This window comes from Ovis aries, chromosome 14 (genome assembly GCF_016772045.2).
Source record: "Ovis aries strain OAR_USU_Benz2616 breed Rambouillet chromosome 14, ARS-UI_Ramb_v3.0, whole genome shotgun sequence".
NCBI classification, from domain to species: Eukaryota; Metazoa; Chordata; class Mammalia; order Artiodactyla; family Bovidae; genus Ovis; species Ovis aries.
This window is the reverse complement of record NC_056067.1, coordinates 52297331-52319594: the sequence shown is the minus strand read 5'-3', so window position 1 is coordinate 52319594 and position 22264 is coordinate 52297331. Positions and strand designations below refer to the sequence as shown.

General features: G+C 55.4%; 1 protein-coding gene and 2 long non-coding RNA genes across 3 annotated transcripts; 1 reads left to right on the top strand and 2 right to left on the bottom strand.

Annotated features, from left to right (window-relative positions):
• Nucleotides 1–595: 595 nt before the first annotated feature.
• BCL3 (BCL3 transcription coactivator) lies at nucleotides 596–10116 on the bottom strand. The gene is made up of 9 exons (XM_027978453.3): nucleotides 9615–10116; nucleotides 7812–7965; nucleotides 3469–3577; nucleotides 3078–3282; nucleotides 2881–2969; nucleotides 2604–2681; nucleotides 1860–2027; nucleotides 1356–1473; nucleotides 596–1235 (listed from the first exon to the last, which is right to left on the bottom strand). Exons 1-9 carry the CDS (start codon nucleotides 9868–9870, stop codon nucleotides 1048–1050), a joined length of 1365 nt encoding a protein of 454 aa, XP_027834254.1. The 5' UTR covers nucleotides 9871–10116; the 3' UTR covers nucleotides 596–1047.
• On the top strand, nucleotides 5587–21929 carry LOC114118008 (uncharacterized). The gene is made up of 4 exons (XR_009596220.1): nucleotides 5587–5776; nucleotides 7038–7092; nucleotides 8211–8284; nucleotides 21016–21929. It is a non-coding gene; the product is annotated as an uncharacterized LOC114118008 (long non-coding RNA).
• Nucleotides 10199–17477, bottom strand: LOC121816530 (uncharacterized). The gene is made up of 4 exons (XR_006056202.2): nucleotides 17395–17477; nucleotides 16208–16367; nucleotides 12964–13136; nucleotides 10199–11561 (listed from the first exon to the last, which is right to left on the bottom strand). It is a non-coding gene; the product is annotated as an uncharacterized LOC121816530 (long non-coding RNA).
• Nucleotides 21930–22264: the final 335 nt, after the last annotated feature.

Here is a 22264-nt window from a genome sequence, read left to right as displayed (position 1 = left end):
ACTAGTGCCACCTGGGAAGCCCATATATGTATATATACACACATATATATATGTGTGTGTGTATATATATATATATATATGTATGTATGTATGTATGTTGGTGAGGGGGGGTGCCCTGGAGCCACTGAATAAATGTGATACACAAAGCATAGTGGTCACACAGAAACAATCACACAATAACTGCAGGTCTCTGTTAAGAACACTCATGCATGGAGACCCAGAGACAGCTGGAATTAACAGTTTACAACGGGTCAACACAGTCAGCTGTGGTACCACAGGGACCATACAAACCGCAGAGTCCTTCAGAGACACACACGTGCACACCCCCAAGGTTACTATGGAATCCAATAGGGTCCTCTGGAAAGATATCACACTTCTCATCACTCTCCGAACACAATGGCACAGTGACACAACGATGTTTACAACACACCCGGAAGTCCCAGCATCGCCCACACCTGTCATTGTCAGTCTAAGACTCATGTTGAGTCAGCTGGATATGGCATCCAGGTGTGTGCGTGTGCACACAAACACACACACAGACACACTCACACTTCCTCCCAACCTCCTCATGTAAGAGACCCAGCAAAGCCAGGGATATGGTACAAAAATAGTTTATTACAAAAGAAATCCAACCAAAACACCTAATAATTTACATGGATATCAGTGCCTGGAGTCAGCCCATCTCTCCCTCCTCTCTGAAGTGGGTTGAGTGCAGAAGGGAGAGCTGTTCCTTGGTTCCACCAGCTCTGGGAGAGGAGAAGGAAATGAACGTTTTGGGGGGGCAGTTCCAGACGAAAGACTGGGAGACCAGGATGCCTGAGAAAAATGAGGGTAAGAGTCCTGGGTTGGGGGCGGGGCTGAGATGGAGGAATATCCGTGCTGAGAAGAGGGGGTTTATGGGTAGATATATGTGCCTCTGTGCAAATCCTGATCCAGAAGACTGGGTGGGGGGGGGGCAGAGTGAGATCTTCACAGTTTCCAGGAGGCTGACCCCACAGGGTAGCGAGGTCCCTCCTCACGAGTCCAAGATCTGCCCCCCCATTCCTCTCAGCTACCTCCTGGAGCTGGGGAGGGGGGCACCGGCCGGCCAGGGGCTCGGAGGACCCCGGCATAGGGCAGGAAGGTCGGTGGAGATGAGGGAGGAAGGAAGAAACTGGGGGGAGCCATGGGGAATCCAGAAGGGTCCTTGGGGGGAGACTGGGAGGGCGAGGAGGGTGGTGATGCTGACAGAAGGCCTGTGGGAAGAGAAGAGAGACGAGGGGGTGAGGGCGGCCAGAGCCAGGGAGGAGGAGGCTGGGGGTCCCGGCCCCTGGGTTCTGGGAGCTCGGGGGCTGGCCTGCGGGCTGGCTTCTCACCGTTGGAGCTGAGGCGGCTGCTGCTCTCAGGGGACGTGGTGGTGCTCCGGTCCGGGGAAGGCTCCGGCTGGGATGCCGGAGCAGGCCGTGTGGCCTTGCCTCTCAGGATGTCGATGACCTGTGGGACGCTGCATGATCACCTCCGGGCCAGCCCTGCCCACACAGCCCTGCCTCTCTCCATTTCTCCCGGTTCCCGGTTCCTGAGTCTCCTAGCTCAGGGAGCCTCGCCTCTCCCTCAGGACGTGCAAGAGGGCAAGTCACTTCTTTTCTTCGGGCCTCAGTCTCTCCTCTGCCTAGAACTCACACCCATGCGTCAGGCTGCACCGGCTCGCCTCCACGCCCTGACACTTACGCGCACACGCACACTGCCGCATCCCTTGCACACACATGCCACTCATCTGTCCCATCCTTGCACACCGGCGCGGGCACAGAACCACCCCCCATTCAGCCCTGACCCCCCACCAACTCCCGCAACCCCCCACCGCCACCAGCGTGCGCACTCACCCGGCGGCTGCGCGCCACCATAAGCGGTGTGTCGTTGTGGCAGTTCTTGAGGCCGCTGTCTGCGCCGCTGCGGACCAGCGTGCGCACGAGCGGGAGGAGCCCGCGGCCGGACGCCGAGTGCAGCGCAGAGCTGCCGGAGTACATCTGCGCGTTCACGTTGGCGCCGTGCTGCGGGCGGGGAGGCGCGAGTCAGGACCACCGCCTGGGTGGAAGGGGGCGGGACCCAGGGGCGGGGCCACACGCTGGGGCGGGGCCAGACCCGGGGACAGTCAGAGAAGGGTGGAAACTGGAAACAGGGGCGGGACCAAGAGGGTCGGGGGGCGGCACCGAATCCGTTGGCCGTGGACTCGGCAGCCACGGCCAAGGCAAAGGGGGCGGGGTCAGAGAAGAGACGGGTACAGGGGTCTGGGCCTGATCGTGGACGGAGTGAGGGCGGAAGGAGCGCGGGGACTGCGCCAAAGCCGGAAGACAAGGGTCAGCAAGACTCTAGCTGGGAGGGGCCTGGAACGTTTTGGGGGTTTAGAGGAAGGAATGCGAGATGGCCCAGGACTGGTTCATAGTCTGGAGGAGTGAAGTCCTAGGGTTGGCGGAAGGAGGCCTAGGAGGAAGGGTCGGGGCTGGAAGCGTAGCAAGCACAAGTGCAAGAGCTGGAAGGAGGAGGGGTCGGTGGCAGGGATGGAGCGACAGGCGGTCAGGGCCAGAGGAGACGGTGGGCGAGAGGCCACATAAAGGGGCCGTACCCACCTGCAGCAGCAGCTGGACCATGCTCAGGCTGTTGTTTTCCACGGCATGGATGAGTGGGGAGCGGCCGCTCTTAATGTCCTGCGGCAAGGAAGGAAAGTTTTGAGCGTCCCCTTGCTTTGCCCAAGCAGCTGGAGGCCCGCATCCCAACGGCTGGGTCCAGCATTTGTTTCCTTAGGTACTTCGAGCCTGCTCCGTTGGCCCCGCCCCTCCCTGCTCCTCCAGGCGCCCCCATCGCCCCCCCCCCCCCCCCCCCCCGCCTCCGCCCAAGCGCGCTCACCACCGCGTCGATGTCCGCGCCGTGCTCCAACAAGAGCAGCACCGCTTCTTGGCACTCGGTGTTCACGGCCACGTGCAGGGCGGTGAGCCCTGAAGGAGCGGGAGACTCAGTTAAACGTAGGCCTGGGGTTTTGCAGCCTCAGAAGGACTCCAGGTCCTACCAGACAGCCCCCACCCAGCGCCCGGGTAGGTGCTCACCATCGTAATTGCGGGCCTCCAGGTCCATGGTGCCCCCGGCCGCGCTGTCCAGTAGGGCCCGCAGGCAGGCGGGGCTGCGGTGCTCGCATGCCAGGTGGGCTGCCGTCTGGCCGTGTCGGTCCAGTGCCATGGGGCTGGCACCGGCCATCACCAGGAGCCGGACCACAGATGGCAAGGTGGTGATCACAGCCAGGTGTAGCGGTGTCTGGGGAAGAGAGACTGTGAGGGACTCCTATTTCCTGCCCTGCGACCCAGTCCTGCCTCCCTCAGAGTCTCCGAGTCCTGACCCCTAGCAGTCGTCTGAACCAGAAATCTGAGCACCTCCTCCCTCAGATTCAAGCGTCAGGGCCCCCAGCTCTTCTTCCCCTAGGACTCAGGTCCCCAGCCTCACCTGCCGGAGGTTGTTGTAGATATCCAGCTCCCGGCCGCCGTGCTGGAAGAGGTTGACGAGGCGATGCACAGCTGGCAGATTGCCCTGCACCACGGCAATGTGGAGTGGCCTGGGGGTGGAGAATCACAGGCATGAGAGTGCTCACCTCTCACCCCTGTACGCTTAGCAGTGCTAACTCCAGAATGCACAGGATGCTTTAGAAGTGACGCGGGTATCCAACCACTGCCCCCCATTCCCTCCATCCTGGTTCAGACACCATCATCTCCCTCTTTACTGGCCTCTACTTCCACAGTGCCCTGCTGTCTGCTCCCCACATAGCAGCTAGAGAGACCCTTTTAGAACCTAAGTCAGATCATGCCCCTTTTCTGCACGGAATTCTCAAAGTCCTCACCATGGCCCATGGGCCCAGGGGTGATCTTGTCTCTCCCTCTTTTGATGTCATCTCTGTTCACTCTCCTCAGTTCACTCTGGCCACTAGCCTCCTTGCTGTCCCTCAAACATACCAAGCATGCTTGCCTCCTAGGCCTTTGCACTGGCAGTTCCCTCTGCCAGGAACAGTATCTCCCCCGCCCCCATATCTTTAGAGCTAACTCCCCTCACTGGGGCCTCTGCTAAAATGGTACGGCAGCGGCTCCCTCCCACCCCCAGGCTTTATTTTCCTCCACATCATCACCTGACATCTTACACTTTTGTTTCCTGTCTGAATCTCCCTCGATAGAATGTCAGCTCCACCAGGTAAAGCATTTTTCCAGTGCCTACGACAGTGGCTGGTGCTGAGAAAGTGCTCCACAAATACCCTGAATAGATGAGGCCCTCTCAAGGCTCCCTGACCATCCTTGAAGCTGGGGACCATGTGCTCACCCCGTTCCAGGCCACAGTTTTCTCATCTGTGGAATGGGTTGGGGATGAACTGGATGGTCTCCATCTGTGGTGACTGGAGATCACGTTCAGCCTCCAACCCAAGAGTAGGTACATGGGGCAAGTTTTGTCCAGAAGGGAGATGACGGCACAGGTGGGACAAACAGGGATGATGGTCGTTGCTTGGGAGGCCTGACTGCGCAACCCAGATCCCCACTTTAGGACTGAAGGACTCCATTTCCTCAGCTTCTGGGAAGGTTGTCAAGTCTCGGCCCTCTCTGGGAATTACCCGCCGCTGAAAAGGGCTGCTTGCCCAGGTCATGGGGGTGGGTAGACGCCACCCAGTGGCATCCACTGACTGGTCCGTGTGGGCATAGAAGGCCCAGCCTTCTGGGCCCAACTCTCTGAAAGGCGGCTCCAGCTGCCATATTCCCTGCGGGATCCCTGAGGCCCAGCTGAAACTACAGAGCACCTCGAATTCTCCCTCTGCCCAGTCCTGCTGTCTCCATCCCCTAGGGCACTGAGCTGGAGAACCCTTTAAACCTCCTGCCAGCTTCTCAGGGCCCCCGAAGCTGGAAGAGCCATTCAGAGCTGAAGACAATCTGGGATGACTGTAGGGGGATAGGGGGACGCTGGCGCTGAGTCCATAAGGCTGGCTGAAGTTACACAGGCCCCACAACCTCTATTTAAAGGCCACTTACTGGGGTCAACTTCCTTCTCACCCGCCGCTGCTTGCTGCCAAACCTGGGCCAGGCTAAGAGAGGTGAACGGTGGTCCTCCCCATGGTGGAACAGACTTCTAGAATCCACCTCCTAAATGCTGGAGGCAGAGAAGTTCTGCCGCACCTGAGGGCTTTGCGGGGGCTGAGCCAGGGTTGTAAATCTCTCTTGCCCTGAAGCGTGGGCAAAGTCACGTGTCCCTTTACCGCCTCGGGTTTCTCCTCGGTAAAGTGTCTCCCGCAATAGCTCCCAGCTCCCAGGAAGATTCTGCAGGTGAAACGCTGAACCCGGATACTGAACCGGGAGGGCCACGTTTGAAAAAGAAATCTCGGGGAAGGGGTCGGACCTGGGCCAGGGCCCCCCGGGGAAAGGCTCCGTCCCCTCCCCGCATCTCTCAGGACGCCCCGCCTGGGTCCCCTTCGGGGCGGGCGGGGTTAAGCGAGGGCAGAGGGAGAAACGATTTCAGAGAAACCGTCCAGGCCTGAGTTCCCATAAACGCGCGGGCCGCAGGGGGTGGGGCGGGGCTGGAGGAAGTGGGGACGGGAGGGGCGGCCCAGCCCTCGGACTTCCAGTAACAGGTCTGCTGGGCGGGGCTCCACTTCCTGCTCCCTGGGGAGGGAAGCCTGGCTCTTCGGGGATCTACCCTGGCCACCCCGGCACCCCAACTTCCATCCTCGAATGAGGCGGAGAGGGGAGCCCGACCCAAAGAGCTCTCTCTAGTTACCTTGGGGGTAAGAAAGGACCCCAATTGCTCCAGCCAGGGGACCTCGCTAAGACTCCATGCCTCAGGGTTCAGAATCCAGCTGCCTCTCTGTCCCCCACATCCTGGCGTGCATCCTCCTGCGACCCTGGCATACGATGCCCTAACTCTTGAAGGGTACAGACTGTCCCCATCGGGCCTAGTTTTAGGCTCCCCCGGCTGCCCTGCCGCCCGGGGCCTTCCTTGCTCAGCAGTCAAGGCATGTAGTACCCCAAACTTCTGCCCTCCGGGACTCAGAACGCGTCCCCCCTCCCCCCCCCACCTCGTGGAAACTCAGACTTCCAGCTCCCCACTGCCAGACCTTTGGGAGGGGGTGGGTGGGTGATTGCAAATGTCCTGAGATCTTACTGCCCTGAATACCTCGAAGTCCAGCCTCCCAACCGTAGCATTGCCCCTTTGGGGATCCAGACCTAGAGTGTCCCCCCACCCCCGCCCCCGCCCGGCCCGCTGCCCATTCCGGTAAAGCCTCGGCCCCAGCGGAAGGGGTTAAGGTTAGAGGGAGCGCCAGGAGGGGGAGGCTGCGAGTGAGTGACGGGTGCTGACGTGGGGAAGGCAGAGCAGCTGGGCTGCGGTCAAGTTCTGCGGGAAGGGATTTCCCCCACCAGGCAGCTGAGGCAGAAGTGTTTGCTTTGGGGGAGAGGGGGGAGGGCGGGGAGGGAGGCTGGGGCGTGGGGCTGGAGAGTGGTGTGCCAGGTCTTCTGCACCCGGCTTTCACAGGCTGCAAACAAACCACCCCTGGGGACAGAGACAAATTGAATCTATTTCACAGATGACCCCACAGGTACCCAGAGGCAGCGGGAACTAGTTTTACCGAGTCCTTTGTGTATAAATATATTTATCTTTATATATAAATATATATAAAGATACATTTATAACTCAGACACTTTGTCCTGCTTGGGTTCGCAAGGATAGTCCACAGCCACCCTGGGAGCTCTGTTTCAACAAACACACCGACTGTGTGCCCGGCCCTGTTCTATGCACTGTAAGTCCTGTACTTCACTGCATTGAATCCGCATTGTGATCATGAGGCCTGATTTCCAGATAGGGAAACTGAGGCTTGGGGATGTGAAGTCACCCAGGGGCCAGTGGTGGAGAGCCCCCCCTCTCCACTTTCCTTGCATCTCCCCTGTGGTTTCCAGAGTCCCCAAGCCCATTCCTAGATAATTGCTTTATTGAAATCATTTCTTTTCTGCCTCATAGAGACCTTCATCTTGTGGTTCTTGTTTGTACAGGGGGAAACTGAGGCAGAGAGGCGTGAGAAAGTGACCAGCTGAGATTCCATCCGAGGTTGGTAGGATTACCACAATAACCATGGTGGTCAAGTGTTTTTCTGAGTGCTAGGCCTGGGCTAAATGCTCCCATGCAGGATTTCTCGGTGGCTTCATGCAGCTCAGAAGCCTGTCCTTCAAATAATAGATGATAAAACCGTAAGATTTGTGAAATCAACTTAAAAAATTGTGAAATTAATTTAGTGGGCTATGACCAGGAAACAGCGACATGACTAGAATAGAAAACCCCAAAGTAGCTCCCATGTTGTAAGCATGAGTGCTGTTTTGTTCTGTGCAATTTTTATTTCAAGTTTATATATGTGTGTGTGCTTAGCAAAAGGTAATAATGATAATAATAACATTAATTAATACAGATTGAGCACTACAAGGCTCTGTGCAAGGAGCTTAACATGTCTAATTCATATAATAAGTCAATCTGTAAAATGTCTTTCTCATTTTTGGCTTTTGGTAAAAACTTTAAAGCCCACTGCTTCAAAAACAGTCCTGGGAGGTAAGGGTTCTCAGGGTGCCCATTTTTCAAAAGAGGAAACTGAGGCTCAGAAAGGGAAAGGGGCTTCCTCAAAGTTGCATAGACGGGGAGACAGGATTCTAACTCAGTGCAGGTAACTTGAAAGCTAGTGCTGAGTGCCCCTGTGTTGCAGTGGGTGGGTGAGGTGGGAGGAGGGTTGGCCTCCCCACCCTTCTATTCCCTTCCATGAATGGGGGACTGTCACTCACGTATCTCCATCCTCATCAGCTCGCGTGGCCATGGCGATGTCAGCTGACAGGGGGTGTTCCATGGAGCACACCATGGGGTACAGAGGTGTAGGCAAGTTCAGCAGAGGAAAGGGGGAACCCATGGTCGGGGTGGGGTACAGGGACAGTAAAGGTCCTGGTAAGAGAAAGGACATGCATGAGGCCAAACCCACAGATCATCAGCCTGCCCCCCAGCTCCAGGCCTTCACTCTGTGTCGCCTGCCCTTTTCCCCTGGTTCCTTCTGCATCTCCTCCTGAGCCCTCAAGGCCCAAGACAAACTCCTCTACCACGGCCCTCCTCTGCGCTCCTGCAGCTCCCCTCCCCAGCCTTGGATATTGTCACTTATCTTTATTTCTGTCTGACCCCTCATCTTCTACTAGGCAAAGATTCTGCACTATCACCCAGCATGGGGACCTCAGGACCAGTTTGCTGAGTGAATCTGTGGCTGAGGAAGGTAAGGGTGGATGAAGCACCAGGTGGAGGGGGTGGAATGAATGTGTACAGAGTTTGGGGAGAGTGCATAGTGCCAGAATCCGGCATAGATCAAACTGCTGGAAGGCACTGAGGTAGCTGGCAAATCTACATCTACCCATCACTCAGGTGGGGAAAACTGAGGCTCAGGTTTTCATTGGGGAATGGGAAAGGGGAGAAAGCAGTGACAGGCCTCCTGATGGAGGGCTTGAAGCTGTATCCTGAGGGGATGAAAGGTGCAGAAACCGAGCAAAGTTCTGGAGGCCCAAGGCCTGGGGTCTCTGCAGCTCTGGGGGCCACACGGAGATTGTGACGCAGGCACAGCTGTGGGAGAGGCTGCCCCCTCCTGGATATCAGGGACGGAGACAGGATGGAAAGACTAGTGCCTGTTCTCTGTCATCTCATGGTCCTTGGGGGCTCCATTCCTGAAATCCCATTTCCTGGTCCTTGCATGTTCAATGCCAGGCCTTGGTGCCCTCAGGGCTTCTGCCCAGAGACCCCCAAATCCTCCCTGGCCCTATATCCTTTAGGCCCAGAACTCCCCACTCCTGCCCCCCAGTTCTTAGAATCCTCAGTCCCCAAATCCCCCCTAAGGCCTCCTGACATCATGACACCAGTGAGACACTGATCACTTGCAAGCACACAGAAGTGGGTGCTTGGAACCCCAGGTCTCTGTCCTGCTGACTCTTAGGACCCCTGGTATTGGGATGGGTTTCCTTGGGTTTTTGTGATCCCAGATATTGGGGTGCTCAGTACTCTCACTCTGTTCCCATCTTTTCCCGACATCTGGGTTCCTGAGATTTTGACAAATGGAGATATGTCTTCTTAGAACCCCAGCCTCTGTTCCCCTCACTCCCTTTGACCCTACATAAAGTTCAAGGATCCCCAAACCCCCAGCTTCTTGGGTCCAGCCGCTGATTCCTTATAACCCTATTTATCTGGGTTCTTAAGAGTTTATAATTCTGTGGTCCTGGGACTTGACTCCCTGAGACCCAATATCTGGACTGCTAGGCTCTGTCTCCTGGTTCCCTAAGGTGCATCTCAGATCTCAGGACTTCGGACACCCAGCTTCCTAGAGCTCTGGTGTCCCAAGGTGCTGGCGCTCTGAAGCTCCCATATCTGCACCCCTGGGACCTCAGGCTCTGCCCGCAACTCCCCAGGAACCCCCTCTCTGTGTCCTTGGGACCTTGGCTTTTGTCCCTCGGCTCCCGAGGCCCCCCTGTGTTAAGGTCGGAGCTCTGCCGCCTGACTCGGGTGGTGACCCTCTGCACTGCCTGCCCCCCACCCGGCCATGACCTGCGGAAGCCACTCACCCTGGTAGTAAATTGCCTCTGGTCGCGCCAGGCCGTGAGGGGGCGCGGGCACAGCTGGTGTGTCGGAGCCACCGCGGAGGGGATCCGGGGGGACGACGGGGCCCGCAGCGCCGCGCGGGGCGGCGGGCTCCGGGGACGGCGCGCGCAGAGGGCGCTTGCGGAGCGGCAGCGCGGCGCCCGGGGGTCCAGTGGCCTTGGGCCGGGTGCGCAGGTCCACGGGCCCCTCGTCCATGGTCCCCGCGGGGCATCGGGGCATGGGGCCGCCGGAGACGGCGGCCGAGCGGGCGGCCGGAGCGCGGCTGGGCTCGGCGGCACGGGAGGGTGGTTGCGCCGAGCGCCGGGACTTCCCCTGCCGCCGGCTGAACTGAAGGGACTTTTGTCGGCCCGGGCGGTGCCGGCCGCCCGCCTCCCCGCCCCCGGCCCCCCCGGGGCCACCCGTCCGCCCCAGGGGTTTCCTGGACCCGCCGCCGCTCCCGCCGTCCCGCGGTGCCGCCCGCCGATCGCCCCGCCCGCGCCGCGCCCCACGCCCGCCCCCTCCCGGCCCCGCGGCGCCCGGGGCGGCTGGGCCTCGGCGGGGGGCGGGGGCGGGCAGGGGGTGGGAAGGAGGCGGGGTCGCGGGGTCCCCACCCCTGCGGCTGCGGGCCTCAGGCTGCGTCCCCGCGCGTGTGTGTGTGTGTGTGTGTGTGTGTGTGTGTGTGTGTGTGTGTGTGTGTGTGTGAGAACGTCTCTTTCTGGCTGTAGGTCTCTATCTCTGTATCTCAGTCTGGAACTGTCCCTGACTCGAGGGTCTGGATGGATGTCTCTCTATCTCTTGTGTCTCTCTCTGTTCTCACTGTCTCTGTCTCCATCGTCTCTGGGCATCCCTTTCCGTGTGTCTGTCCCAGGAGCGCTGTCTGCTCTCAGCCTCTTCCTCTCCCCCTGACCCCACCTCCCCAGGGAGGCAGTTCCCAGAGGCCCTTGGGGTCGCCAGGACGTGGGTTCGATTCCAGACTCCCACTTCCTCGCTGGGTGACCTTGACCAGGCACTTCCCTTCTCTGAGTCGTTTCCTCCTTTGTGGGAGCGAGAAGACGCACCCAGGGCAGGGACTACCCTCGGCGGGCGCCCGGGCACGATCCCTCTGCCTGCCCTGCCCCCGTCTCTGCCTCCTCCATGTGCCTGCTCAGTTTGGGGTGTGAACTTCGCTGGGGGCGTGAAGGGGGGGAATGTTCGGTGGGGTGAGCACAGAGAAACCGTGAACGTGTCTCTCCCCTCGGGGTCCCATGACCCAGCCTAAGCCTCCGGGCACAGGGTGGGTGCCCCCGAAATCCTCGATACACAGAGAAACAGATGTGGCGAAAGGGGTCCAGAGGTCGTGAGAGGCCAGGTAAGAGGGAGACGGGGAGACAGCAAGAGCCGTAGGGTCACAGGATCAGAGTCACAGCGGCCAAAGCCCGGGTCCAGAAGACAGGGGGCTGGCGGGCTTCCCTTCTGCCCCCGCGTCCCCCTCCCATCCTGGGCGGGGTTGGTGGGTGGGGAACAGGCCAGGCTGGTTGGGGGCATGACTCAGAGGCAGGCTGGAGCTGGGGGCGGCGGGGCCAGGGGGAGGGAAGGACGGAGGCGGGCCTCTCCCATGACCCCGCCCTTGCCGCCCTTCTCCCCGCCCCGGGGAGGGGCCCAGCCGCTCGGGGCTTTCCCGGATTTCCCTGGAGGCGGGGCTGTCGCTGGGGTTGAGTCCCGGTCACTGACTTACGGGAGGTGGAGCGGAAGACTTGGGGGACCTAAAGGGGCGAGGGGATGCGTGCTGCACCCCGGGTCTGTCCAGGCGGCACGCAGGGTCTTCCTGGTTTTGTGTGTCTCCCCCGGTCTCTGGATCTCCTTCCCTGGTCTCCGTCCCTCTGCCTCCAGTCCCGCCTTGTCGCCTTGTCTCTCCATCTCTGTCTGCATCTCAGTCTCCCCATCCTGGGACCCTGAAAATGGGTGTAAGGCCCCCGGTTCTCAGGAAGGGACTTCGCCCAAGACTGGAACTCCACCCCAGTGATGTCAGGAGCAGCTGTGGGCAGACAGAAGCCTCACTCTCTTCCCTGCTTCTCTCCTTTCTGCCTCTCTGGGTCTCCCCCTCGGTGCCCTGTAAAGGGAGAGCGTCTGGGGGCAAGATCTGGGTTCAAGTCCCACTTCCAACCCCTTGCTGACAGCGAACCTTAGGTCGTTTCTCTTGAGCCTCAGTTTGTTCTTCTGGAAAATGAGGCTGAGATCAACCCTTGCCCCCAGAGTTGTGGGGGCTACAGGGGAAGGGGTGAGGGAATTAGGCTGGGAAGTCTGGCGTTCCCACCCACTCAGCCCTCACCTCTGGTGACTCTCCAACACAGGGGAGGGATGGGGTGTAGAGCACTGCCCCGCTGTACAGAGAGCAGCTGAGCCTGGGAGAAGCGAGGCTTGTCAAGGTGATGACCCCAGGAGGTAGGGTTGGAAGGATGCCCAAGGTCCTCCCATGCCCTGGCTCCCTTGCTGCAGGTGGGGCAATGACTCTGGGCCCAGACGGGACTGCGGAGGGGGTGTCTGCTTTCGGCCTAGAGGGGGCTTAGAGGGGCCGAAAGAGAGGATGCTGCTGGCTCTGAATCTGAGGGTGGAGGAGGGATGAAAGAGTCTGAGGGAGGAGGATATGAAGGAGGAAGACAGGTCCAAGAGGGAAATAGGTGATCTGAGGGGGGAAGTGAGGGTCTGAGGGGGGAGTTGAGGGTCTGAGGGGGGAGTTGAGGGTCTGAGGGGGGAGTTGAGGGTCTGAGGGAGAGAGAGAAGAACTAAATGAGGCCAGTGGCTCTGAGAGAGGAGGAGAAAGTGGAGGGTGGGGGAAGAAGGGCTTGAGGGATGATGAGATCTGAAGAGGCTGTGAGTGTGGCGGCAAATTCTGAGGGAGAAGATCTGAGGGTCTCGGGGTGGTGGCCATGGTCTGAGGGAGGGGGATCAGTTGGAGGGGGGCCTCCTTGGGGCAGAGGGAGGCATGCTTGGGGAACCAGCAGGGACTGAGGGGAGGGAAGAGAGGGGAGGCCTGGAGTCAGCCCCGCCCCGCAGCTGTCTCTAATTTCCCAGAATCTTCTGCTGCTCAGGAAAGTCCCAGCTCCCACAGCCGCCTCCCTCTTGTGTCGGGAATGGAGGATGCGGAACCAGGATGGCTCCCCCCTCCTTTCCCCCCTTGCTCCCTGAACCCTTGTCGGGGAGGACTAGGGTCTCCCCTCTCTGGGCCATGAGCTCTGGAGGGCTCCCCCCACCCGCAGGGGCGGCCCCTGGATGAGTCCCAGAAACTTCCCAGATGAGGCTGGGAAGTTCTGCATGGTGCCTAACCACTTTTCCCACGCAGGCCAACCTTTGTACCTGGTCACACTGCCTCCTACTGCTTCTTCTCCTCTTGTCCTTCTTCAAACCTCTCTGGGGAAGGAAGGGCCACGATTATACCTGCTCACGGTCCCAAAAGGGAAGTGAAGTCCCACAGCTAGAAGGCTGTGATTCTGGGCCAGCTTTCTTGCCCTTGGGGGCCTCCATTTCTCCTAAAAGGAGAAGATTGGGCTGGTCAGACCCTAAGTTCCTATTGGCGTAATTCCTGGCCTTTGTCCTCTTTGCTTCTGACTGAGAAGTCCTGTCTCCAGCTTTCATGAGCTTTGTGACCTGCAGCAGTTACTGAACCTTATGGAGGCTTAGTTTCCTCATTTATGCTGCTAGGTCGCTTCAGTCGTGTCCGACTCTGTGTGACCCCACAGATGCCAGCCCACTATGCTCCCCCGTCCCTGGGATTCTCCAGGCAAGAACACTGGAGTGGGTTGCCATTTCCTTCTCCAATGCATGAAAGTGAAAAGTGAAAGTGAAGTCACTTAGTCATGTCCGACTCTTAGTGACCCCATGGACTGTAGCCCACCAGGCTCCTCCACCCATGGGATTTGCCAGGCAAGAGTCCTGGAGTGGGGTGCCATTGCCTTCTCCGTTCCTCATTTATAAAACAGACTAAATCAAGAAAACATGCTTCCATTCTGTAGGTCCTGAGCTATAGAAAGTGCTTGATACAATGTAGCTGCTATTATTATTCTTCCCATTATAACCATTCTTCCTGTTATAACCTGGCATAGGAATAATACCAATTCTTATTAATCCATTAACCCATATTTTCAATGGCAGGACCAATTTCATTGATTCAACATGCTGGGTTTGAGCCCTCGTTCTGCTGCGTGTTAGCTGTGTGACCTTGGATAGGAGGCTTTCCCCCTCTGGGCCTTCCTTGTGACTTTATGGTTGGGAATGATGACAGCTTCTGCCTCCCACAATTTCTGGGCAGATCGACACCAGGTGTGAAGAGTGAATGGCTGACTGAATGAATGAAGGGTATCCACACTTCACGTTGTGTGCCTTCACCACCCGGCCAGGCCTTTGATTATTTGTATTTTTAGATTAATTCCTTAATTTGGCTGCACCGGGTCTTAGTGTGTGGTTCGTGGGATCTTTGATTGTCACTGTGTCATGCGGGCTCTTTTGTTTATAGTTGCAGGATGTGATGGCTCAGTTGTGGCATGCGGGATCTCGATCCCTGGCCAGGGATCGAACCCTGGGTCCCTGGCATTGGGAGTTCCGAGTCTTGGAGTCTTAGCCACTGGACCACCAGGGAAGCCCCCAGGCCAGGCCTTTCTTGTCATGCTTTCCACCCAGAGATGAGACTAGATAGGCCCATTTGCTCTGCCCGAGCTCCTACTTAGGAACAGGCTAACTTCATTCTCTTAACACCCAGTAAGGAAAATTCAGTGTAAATCTCCATTTCAAAAGGAAAGGAGGGGACACAAAGCAGTGAAGTCACTGTCTAGGGGAACATGATGAGAGATGGGTGGCAGAAGCACAATTTTAAACCAAGTCTCTGTGGCCCCAGCATCTTGATTGCTGCACCACGGACCTGCAAGGAATGCTCATTAGTCCCAGAGACTGTCAGACTCCCCTCTCAGCTCTCATCCTAGCCACTTCCTGGGAAGGAATCATTTAGATGGGGAAACTAGGGCACAGGAGAGGCAAGGTCACATGCCTGAGTCTGCGTTCTTGCTTGGGTGCTCTTCTGCAGGCCAGGGAGGGTGGAGCAGATGGAGAGAAGATTGCCTTGCAGCAGGGCTGAGTTAGATTTAAGAGAGGCTTGGGAAGAGCAAGCGAATTTTGCAGACAAGAGGGAAACAGAGATGCTGAGCTGGGATGGGAAGGGACTTGCCCAAGGTCACATAGCCTCCCAGTCACACAGTTTTGAGCTTCGAGTCCCTCCTGGGTCAGCAGACAGCTCCCGGGCTCCACCCCACCCCCAGGGGTGAATGCAGGCCAGCTTCCTGGAGGCCGGCCTGCACCTCCTGCTTCCTCCCCACCCTGGGGCCTTGGCAACTGCTGGAATCCTTGGCACCAGGCTGCATAGCCCATTTTGGGGCTTGGGCCAAGACTTAATCTTCCCCTTTCTCCCTCCTGCTGGGTCTGCACGCATGCCGCTGCTGAGTCAGAAGATTGCAACATTCTCCCCAAGCGAGTTTGAAGACTGGACAGCCTCCCCCTGCCCCCCAATTCACTGCTTTGATCAGACAGGGGAGATGCAGTGGGAGGGGTTTGTGGATATCAGCATCTGCCCTGGGGGGATGGGGGTGGGAGTGGGGTTCTGGGAACGTCAGGTGTAAGGCAGAGCCACCCCAGCGGGGTGATGGTGGACTAACAGGAGGTGTGCTGTAGGGCCTCAGTGTCCTCATCTGAAAATGAGGCTCATGCTTTAACTGAGGGTCTTCAAACCCCAGCTCTGCCACTTAGCAGCTGTGTGACCCTGGGCAAGTGACTCACCCTCTCTGAACCTCAGTTTCCTCATCTATCACACGGGGTGAAACCAGTGCACGTCTCACAGGATTGCAGCGAGGGTCAAAGGCTTTAACACATGTTGGCGCAGGCTGGCGTGGAGTAGGTTCTCAGTAAATGGAAGCTGTTATTTTCAGATGATTGCTATTATTAATATAGGGTATGGGAGGGCTGCCACAGAGGCACGCTGCTTGGATGCCTTTTGAAGAAAGGACTTGTGGCCCAGCTGCCTGGCGTGTAGATGGCTGGCAGTTGGCTCCTTCAGGGTCTGCCTCAGCTTGCCAGCTGGGGATTCTGGCCATTGGCAGAGCCAGATGGGCTCAGAGGTCTGGCCATTTTCTGTCCACTGTGGGATTCCTCATGGGCAGTCTGCTTCCAGAGCTGCCCCTGGGGCTATCCTGGCCTGCTGGTCCCCTACCTACTCCCGCTTCCCCCACATGCTGCTCTCCATAAACCTTTTGCCCTCCTAACTCTAGGCCACCTGATGCGAAGAACTGACTCATTTGAAAAGATCCTGATGCTGGGAAAGATTGAAGGCAGGAGGAGAAGGGGATGACAGAGGATGAGATGGTTGGATGACATCACTGACTCTATGAACGTGGGTTTGAGCAGACTCCGGGAGATGGTGAAGGACAGGGAAGCCTGGTGCGCTGCAGTCCATGGTGTTGCAGAGTTGGAGACAACTTAGCAACTGAACAACAGCAACTCTAAGTATCTGCTTTCTGGGGGACCCCGTAGCGACAATGGGTTTTGCAGTTAAGATGACCTGAGTGTGAGTATCAGCTCTGCCTGTGGCAGAGTGGCATCTGATCTCTCTCGGTGTCAGTATCCCCCTCTGAGTCATCATGGTAGTGATAATATGATGGCTGAGTGGATCCAGCGAATTTTCCTAGGGCCTCTGGCACGGTTGCCGACGTCATCCTCACCTGTAAGGAGTGAGACGAATTGAATCTGGGTCTACCTTCCACTCTGCCAGTTTCCAACCCTGTGGCCGCGCCAAGCGCTTTGCCCTCTGAGCCTGGTCTAGTGGTCCTCGGGGTCCTGCCTTCCTCCATCAGACTAGCTCATTGAGTGGTGTCGCTTAAACCAGCCATCTTACTGGGAACACTTAATGAGACTGAATCTTGTCCCCAGTTTTGAAGTGCGTGGGTGCTGTCCCCTCAGTCATGTCCGACTCTGTGCGATGCTATGGATTGTAGCCCGCCTGGCTCCTTGTCCATGGGATTGTCTAGGCAAGAATACTGGAGTGGATTGTCACGCCCTCCTCCAGGATAGAAGTACAAGCTATAAATTCCCCAGGAGGAAACGGGGTGTCTGCCTCCCCCATCAGTCTAGACCCTTCCCCAGATGCGGCGACCCTCCCCGCAATGAACTGGGAGCCACCCACCCCTTCTCGAGCCCGTTTCCCCAGGGCAGAGCACAGAGGCCACCTCAGACGAAGGGACAGCACCTTCCCTGAAAAGCTGGCCTTTTCCCTGGAAGTCGGTGCCTCCCCAGCCGGAGGCCACAACCTCCCCAGCAGCCACCGGGGCTTAGAAACACAGATGCGAAAGTCCCCCAGGCTCCTGGGAAAGCAGGTCAGGCCTGACCCTCCCTTCCTCATTTGAGCGGGGGCCACGCTGGACTCACCTTCCCTGGCTCCATTCGCCAGTCCCAGTCGGGACCACCCCTGCCCTGCCGCACTATCCCACGAGAGTGAGGACCCGGAGGGCGTGTCCCGGCTACCCTGCCCGGAGGAATCAGGTCGCCGGCTGCACCGCAGCCTCTCAGCTGCGCAGCCCTGGCAGGCTGTTTCCACTTCAGAAAGCCTGGGGGTGGCGCCAGGCGTCCTCGAAAGGTTGCGCCCCTGGACCCCTGGCTCTGGGCTGGCTGGTGAGAAGCGGGGTGCCCGGGACCTCTTACTGCCAGGCTCCGCGGGAGGTGGGGGTGGGGTTGGCTTGCGGCCGTACCCACCTCTGAACTTGTCCCTTCGGGCCTCCTGTGGTCACACGGTCCCAGAACCCTCGCTCACTGCTGGGAAAGTCAAATGGTATCTTGTGTTTCAGATCCCAGATTCTCTTCTTGTGGCTTCCCACAGCCGTCTCCTGCCGCGCCCCCCCCCCCCCCCCCCCCCCGCCCCTCCTCCCACCTGACTCAGAAATCTTGCCCACTTGGAGAACCGAGTCATAGGAGAAACGGAGAGATTGTGGAATCATGGGATGAAAAAGAATATAAATCTTAAAATTATGAAATATTAATATAATGTAGAGAATCGCATGACAGATGATGCTCCATTTTGCCAACTCTTTTCAAAGGGACAGTTAGGTTCAGAAATGGTTCTGCCAGTTCCTCTAAGGCTTCTTCCCAATCGAACTCTCTCTTTTCTCAAGGTAACCCATTCTTTGGTGCTGTTATTATTTTACGTTTACTACCTATGAATACACACCTGACCACTAGGTTTTTAATTGATTAATTTATACTTTTGTTTATTTATCCTGAACGACTGACACTGTCTTTATTCACATAAGGCATGTGACATGGGACATTCCATATCTATGAAAAGCCACCATAAATAGTAATTTAGTGAAGGCTTCGAATGGGAGGTCAATTTAAAAATGACAACTTTTTTAATGACAATGTATTTCTTTTTTTCATTTCTTTTTTTTTGTTATTTAATTTATTATTATTATTTTTTTGGTGATGCTAGTGGTAAAGAATCCACCTGCCAAGACAGGAGATGCAAGAGATGTGGGTTCCATCCTTGGGTCCGGAAGATCCCCTTGAGTAGAAAGTGGCAACCGCCTCCAGAACTCTTGCCACGGACAGAGGAGACTGGTGGGCTATAGCCCATGGGGTTGCAAAGAGTCCGACAACCTGAACACACACAACAGTTGATTTACAATGCTGTGTTAATTTCAGGTGTGCAGGCAGAGTGATTCAGGTATACACACATATATATGTGTATTCATTCTTTTACAGATTCTTTTCCCTTGTAGATCTTTATAAAATGTTGAGTATAATTTCCTGCGCTATAAAGTAGGTCCTTGTTGGTTATTTTTATATATTGTAGTATGCATATATTAATTTCAAACTCTTGATTTATTTCCCCACCCAGTTTTGAATTTTTTCTTTTTTTTTTTTTTGGCTACACCACTAGGCATGTGGGATCTTAGTTCCCTGCTCAGGGTTCAAACCCATGCCCCCTGCCATGGAAGCTCAGAGTCTTAACCACTGAGCTGTCAGGCAAGTCCTTTGAAGTCTTGATAAAGAGAGTCTTCGAGTGCAGTCTCTTGGATCTGGCTTCTTGCACTCAGTCTTATGTCTGTGTGTGTGTTGTGTGCTCATTTGGGTCCAACTCTTTGTGATCCCATGGATGGTAGCCCACCAGGCTCCCCTGTCCCTGGAATTCCCCAGGCAAGAATTCTGGAGTGAGTTGCCATTTCCTTCTCCAGGGGATCTTCCCCACCAAGGGGTCAAACCCGTGTCTCCTGCATCTCCTGCATTAGCAGATGGATTCTTTTTTTTTTTTTTTTTAACCCCATGGTCTATACAGTCCATGGAATTCTCCAGGCCAGAATACTGGAGTGGGTAGCCTTTCCCTTCTCTAGGGGACCTCCCCAACCCAGGGATCGAATCCAGGTCTCCCGCATTGCAGGCGGATTCTTTACCAGCTGAGCCACAAGGGAAGCCCAGCAGGTGGATTCTTTACCGCTGAGCCACCTAGGAAGCTCTCTGTGAGGTATGTCTGTGAGGTTCATGCATATTCTTACATCTGTTGGATTTTCATTTCCATGACTGTGGATCACTCTCTTGCATGGAAATTTATAAAACCATTTGCCTGCTGATGGGCATGTGAGTGGTCTCCAGGTTCTGCCTTCTTTTGACAATGCTGTGTACATCTCCTAGAGCCCATGAGCACACACATTTCTCCCCATAACCCAAGAATGGCATTGTTGGAACACAGGGTATGCAGATGTCCAGATGTGGGAGATACTGCCAGACCGTTGCTCCAATTTTCACTCCCATCTGAGTGTCTGCTGTGGGTTCTCCTTCCCCCACAACCTTGTCAGCACTGAATCTGGTCAGACTTTGAAAATACGAGTCATCCTGGTGTGTGTGTATGTGTGTGTACATGTGTGCATCTCATGGTGGTTCTAATTTGCAGTGTCTCACTCCGCATTGAGATTGAGTCCACTGTTCACTTGAATGGAAGGACAACAGACTCGTTAGGACAAAAAAACTCTAGAAACGTAGGTAAACCATAATGGAAAAGAATATGAAAAAGAAAATATATATGCATAAATAAGTCATTCTGCTGTATGGCAGAAATGAACACACCTCAGAAATCGACTAGACTTCATTAAACAATAATACCAACAACTGTGGGACCTTAGAATCTTAGGAGCAAAGAAATCTTGAGTCCCAGACATGACTGAGTGACTGAACTGACTGAGACTTTTTAGGAGCAAGGCATTCCAGAATCCTGTGCCTCCGTTTCCTCATTTGTCAGTTCAATTCAGTTGCTCGGTCGTGTCTGGCTCTTTGCGACCCCATGGGCTACAGCACGCCAGGCTTCTGTGTCCATCACCAACTCCCAGAGCTTACTCAAACTCATGTCCATTGAGTCGGTGATGCCATCCAACCATCTCATCCTCTGTCGGCCCCTTCTCCTCCCTTCAATCTTTCCCGGCACCAGGGTCTTTTCCAAGGAGTCAGTTCTTTGCATCAGGTGGCCAAAGTATTGGAGTTTCAGCTTCAGCATCAGTCCTTCCAATGGATATTCAGGACTGATTTCCCTTAGGATTGGCTGGTTTGATCTCCTTGCAGTCCAAGGGACTCTCAAGAGCCTTCTCCAACACCACAGTTCAAAAGCATCAATTCTTCTGCTCTCAGCTTTCTTCACAGTCCAACTCTCACATCCATACATGACCACTGGAAAAACCATAGCTTTGACTAGACCGACCTTTGTTGGCAAAGTAATGTCTCTGCTTTTTAATATGCTGTCTATGTTGATCGTAACTTTTCTTCCAAGGAGCAAGCGTCTTTTAATTTCATAGCTGCACTCACCATCTGCAGTGATTTTGGAGCCCCCCCAAAATAAAGTCTATCACTGTTTCCACTGTTTCCCCATCTATTTGCCATGAAGTGATGGAACCGGATGCCGTAATCTTTGTTTTTTGAACGTTGAATTTGGTAATGGGGATTACTCAAGTCTCTAACTCATAAGGTTGGAGGCAGGATTAAAGGAGTTACATGTGGACACCTAGAATTGATCCTGGTACCTTAGCCCTCAATAAATGTGGTTTCCCCTAGGGCAGGAATTTCATCTTGTTGCTGTTCAGTCGCTCAGTTGTGTCCAGCTCTCTGCGACCCCATGGACTGCAGCACATCATGCTTCCTTGTCCCTCACCATCTCCCAAAATTTGCTCAAACGCCATGTCCATTGAGTCGGTGATGTCATCCAACCATCTCATCCTCTGTTGTCCCCTTCTCCTGCCTTCAGTCTTTCCCAGCATCAGGGTTTTTTCTAATGAGTCAGCTCTTTGCATCATTTCATCTATTTTTTCCTTTTCTGTGTTCTTGGCACTCACACAGGACAGAGGCTCAATAAATGTTTACTGAATGAACGAATCTGAGCCTCTAAGGATCAAAGATATTTGCCACTGTGGAACTTTAGAAGCCAAGACTAACAGAATTTAAGAAATGAAGAATGATCAGATCGGAGAGTCTGAGGAACTAAAGAATGAGAAAAAAATGCATCTTTGGCAATGCAGCTTTAAAGCATCATTGTGTTAATGCTTTAAAAACAACAAAGCTGCCTTAGCAGAGACCTCCTAGCTCTTGGAAGGGTCTTGGGTGGGACCTAAGAGGCAAGAACTCTGCCTTCTCACTCTACCTGTGAAATGGAGCAGGACCTCATGGTCCTTCCTTTCCCACCCCATGTCCTCTGCCTGCTTTCTGTCTGTGGAAAACTTTAGTCAAAGAATAAGTTTAATCAGAGATACAAGAAATGAAGAAACAAAGGAAAACAGTCAAAGGAGACCAAATAATAATGTGGTCATTAAGCAGAGTCAAGGGTCTTTACTTCTTTCTCAAGGGCTATAGCTAAATATTCTGAGACATATCCTGTGAGCTGTCTTACAGATACCAAAGCACCAGGGTGAAGAAGTTGACTACGTGAAGAGTAGACGGTACCCAGGACACGAGCTGCCACGATTCTGAGAACTGGCCTCAAAGAAATGAGAACAAAGGACCCTGGAACTGAAGATGAAGTGTCCCTAGAACAATCAAGATGATGCTGGTCAGATCACTGATGACCAATTTGAAGATGACTGTCAGAGCTGACTACTGTTTCTGCAAGTAGCCCCCCTCCCCGGCCACTTCTGTCTATGAAAACTCTTGCCACCCTGGTTGCCAGGAGTGGGGGGTCGTCAGCCTTTGGACAGATGTCCGCCCCCACCCCCATCAGCTGCCGGCATCTGAAATAAAGCGAACTCTCCTTTCCACCAGTCTGGCCTGTTTGTTGGCTTTTGAGCAGTAAGCACCCTTTGGTAACACGTGTACCTGCTTCTCCATGTGACTCCGACAGTCACCTCATTCCCATCACTTCCCCTGACCCCTCCCAGCTTCTTCCCACCTCAGTCTCCCTGCATACATGGAGGGATCTTGAGACAGCTGCTCCTACCCGGGCATGAGAGGGAGAAAGTCCAGGCTCCTGCCAGGGTGGCCTTGAACCAGGTACCACCTCACTCCTGTCTTATCTCCCACTGTTCTGCCCCCACCCACACCCCTGCTTTTAGCAGCAGCCTCTGCCCCAACCCTTCTGCCCACACACTCCCCTTTC

What these genes read in the sequence shown, in the direction of transcription:
- BCL3 (XM_027978453.3), bottom strand. Translation starts at nt 9,870, where the DNA reads ATGCCCCGATGCCCCGCGGGGACCATGGACGAGGGGCCCGTGGACCTG. An exon ending in TCTACAACAACCTCCGGCAG is followed by an intron (nt 3,283 to 3,468) that starts GTGAGGCTGGGG and finishes TCTCTTCCCCAG; the next exon opens with ACACCGCTACACCTGGCTGT. An exon ending in GGAGGCCCGCAATTACGATG is followed by an intron (nt 2,970 to 3,077) that starts GTGAGCACCTAC and finishes CCGCTCCTTCAG; the next exon opens with GGCTCACCGCCCTGCACGTG.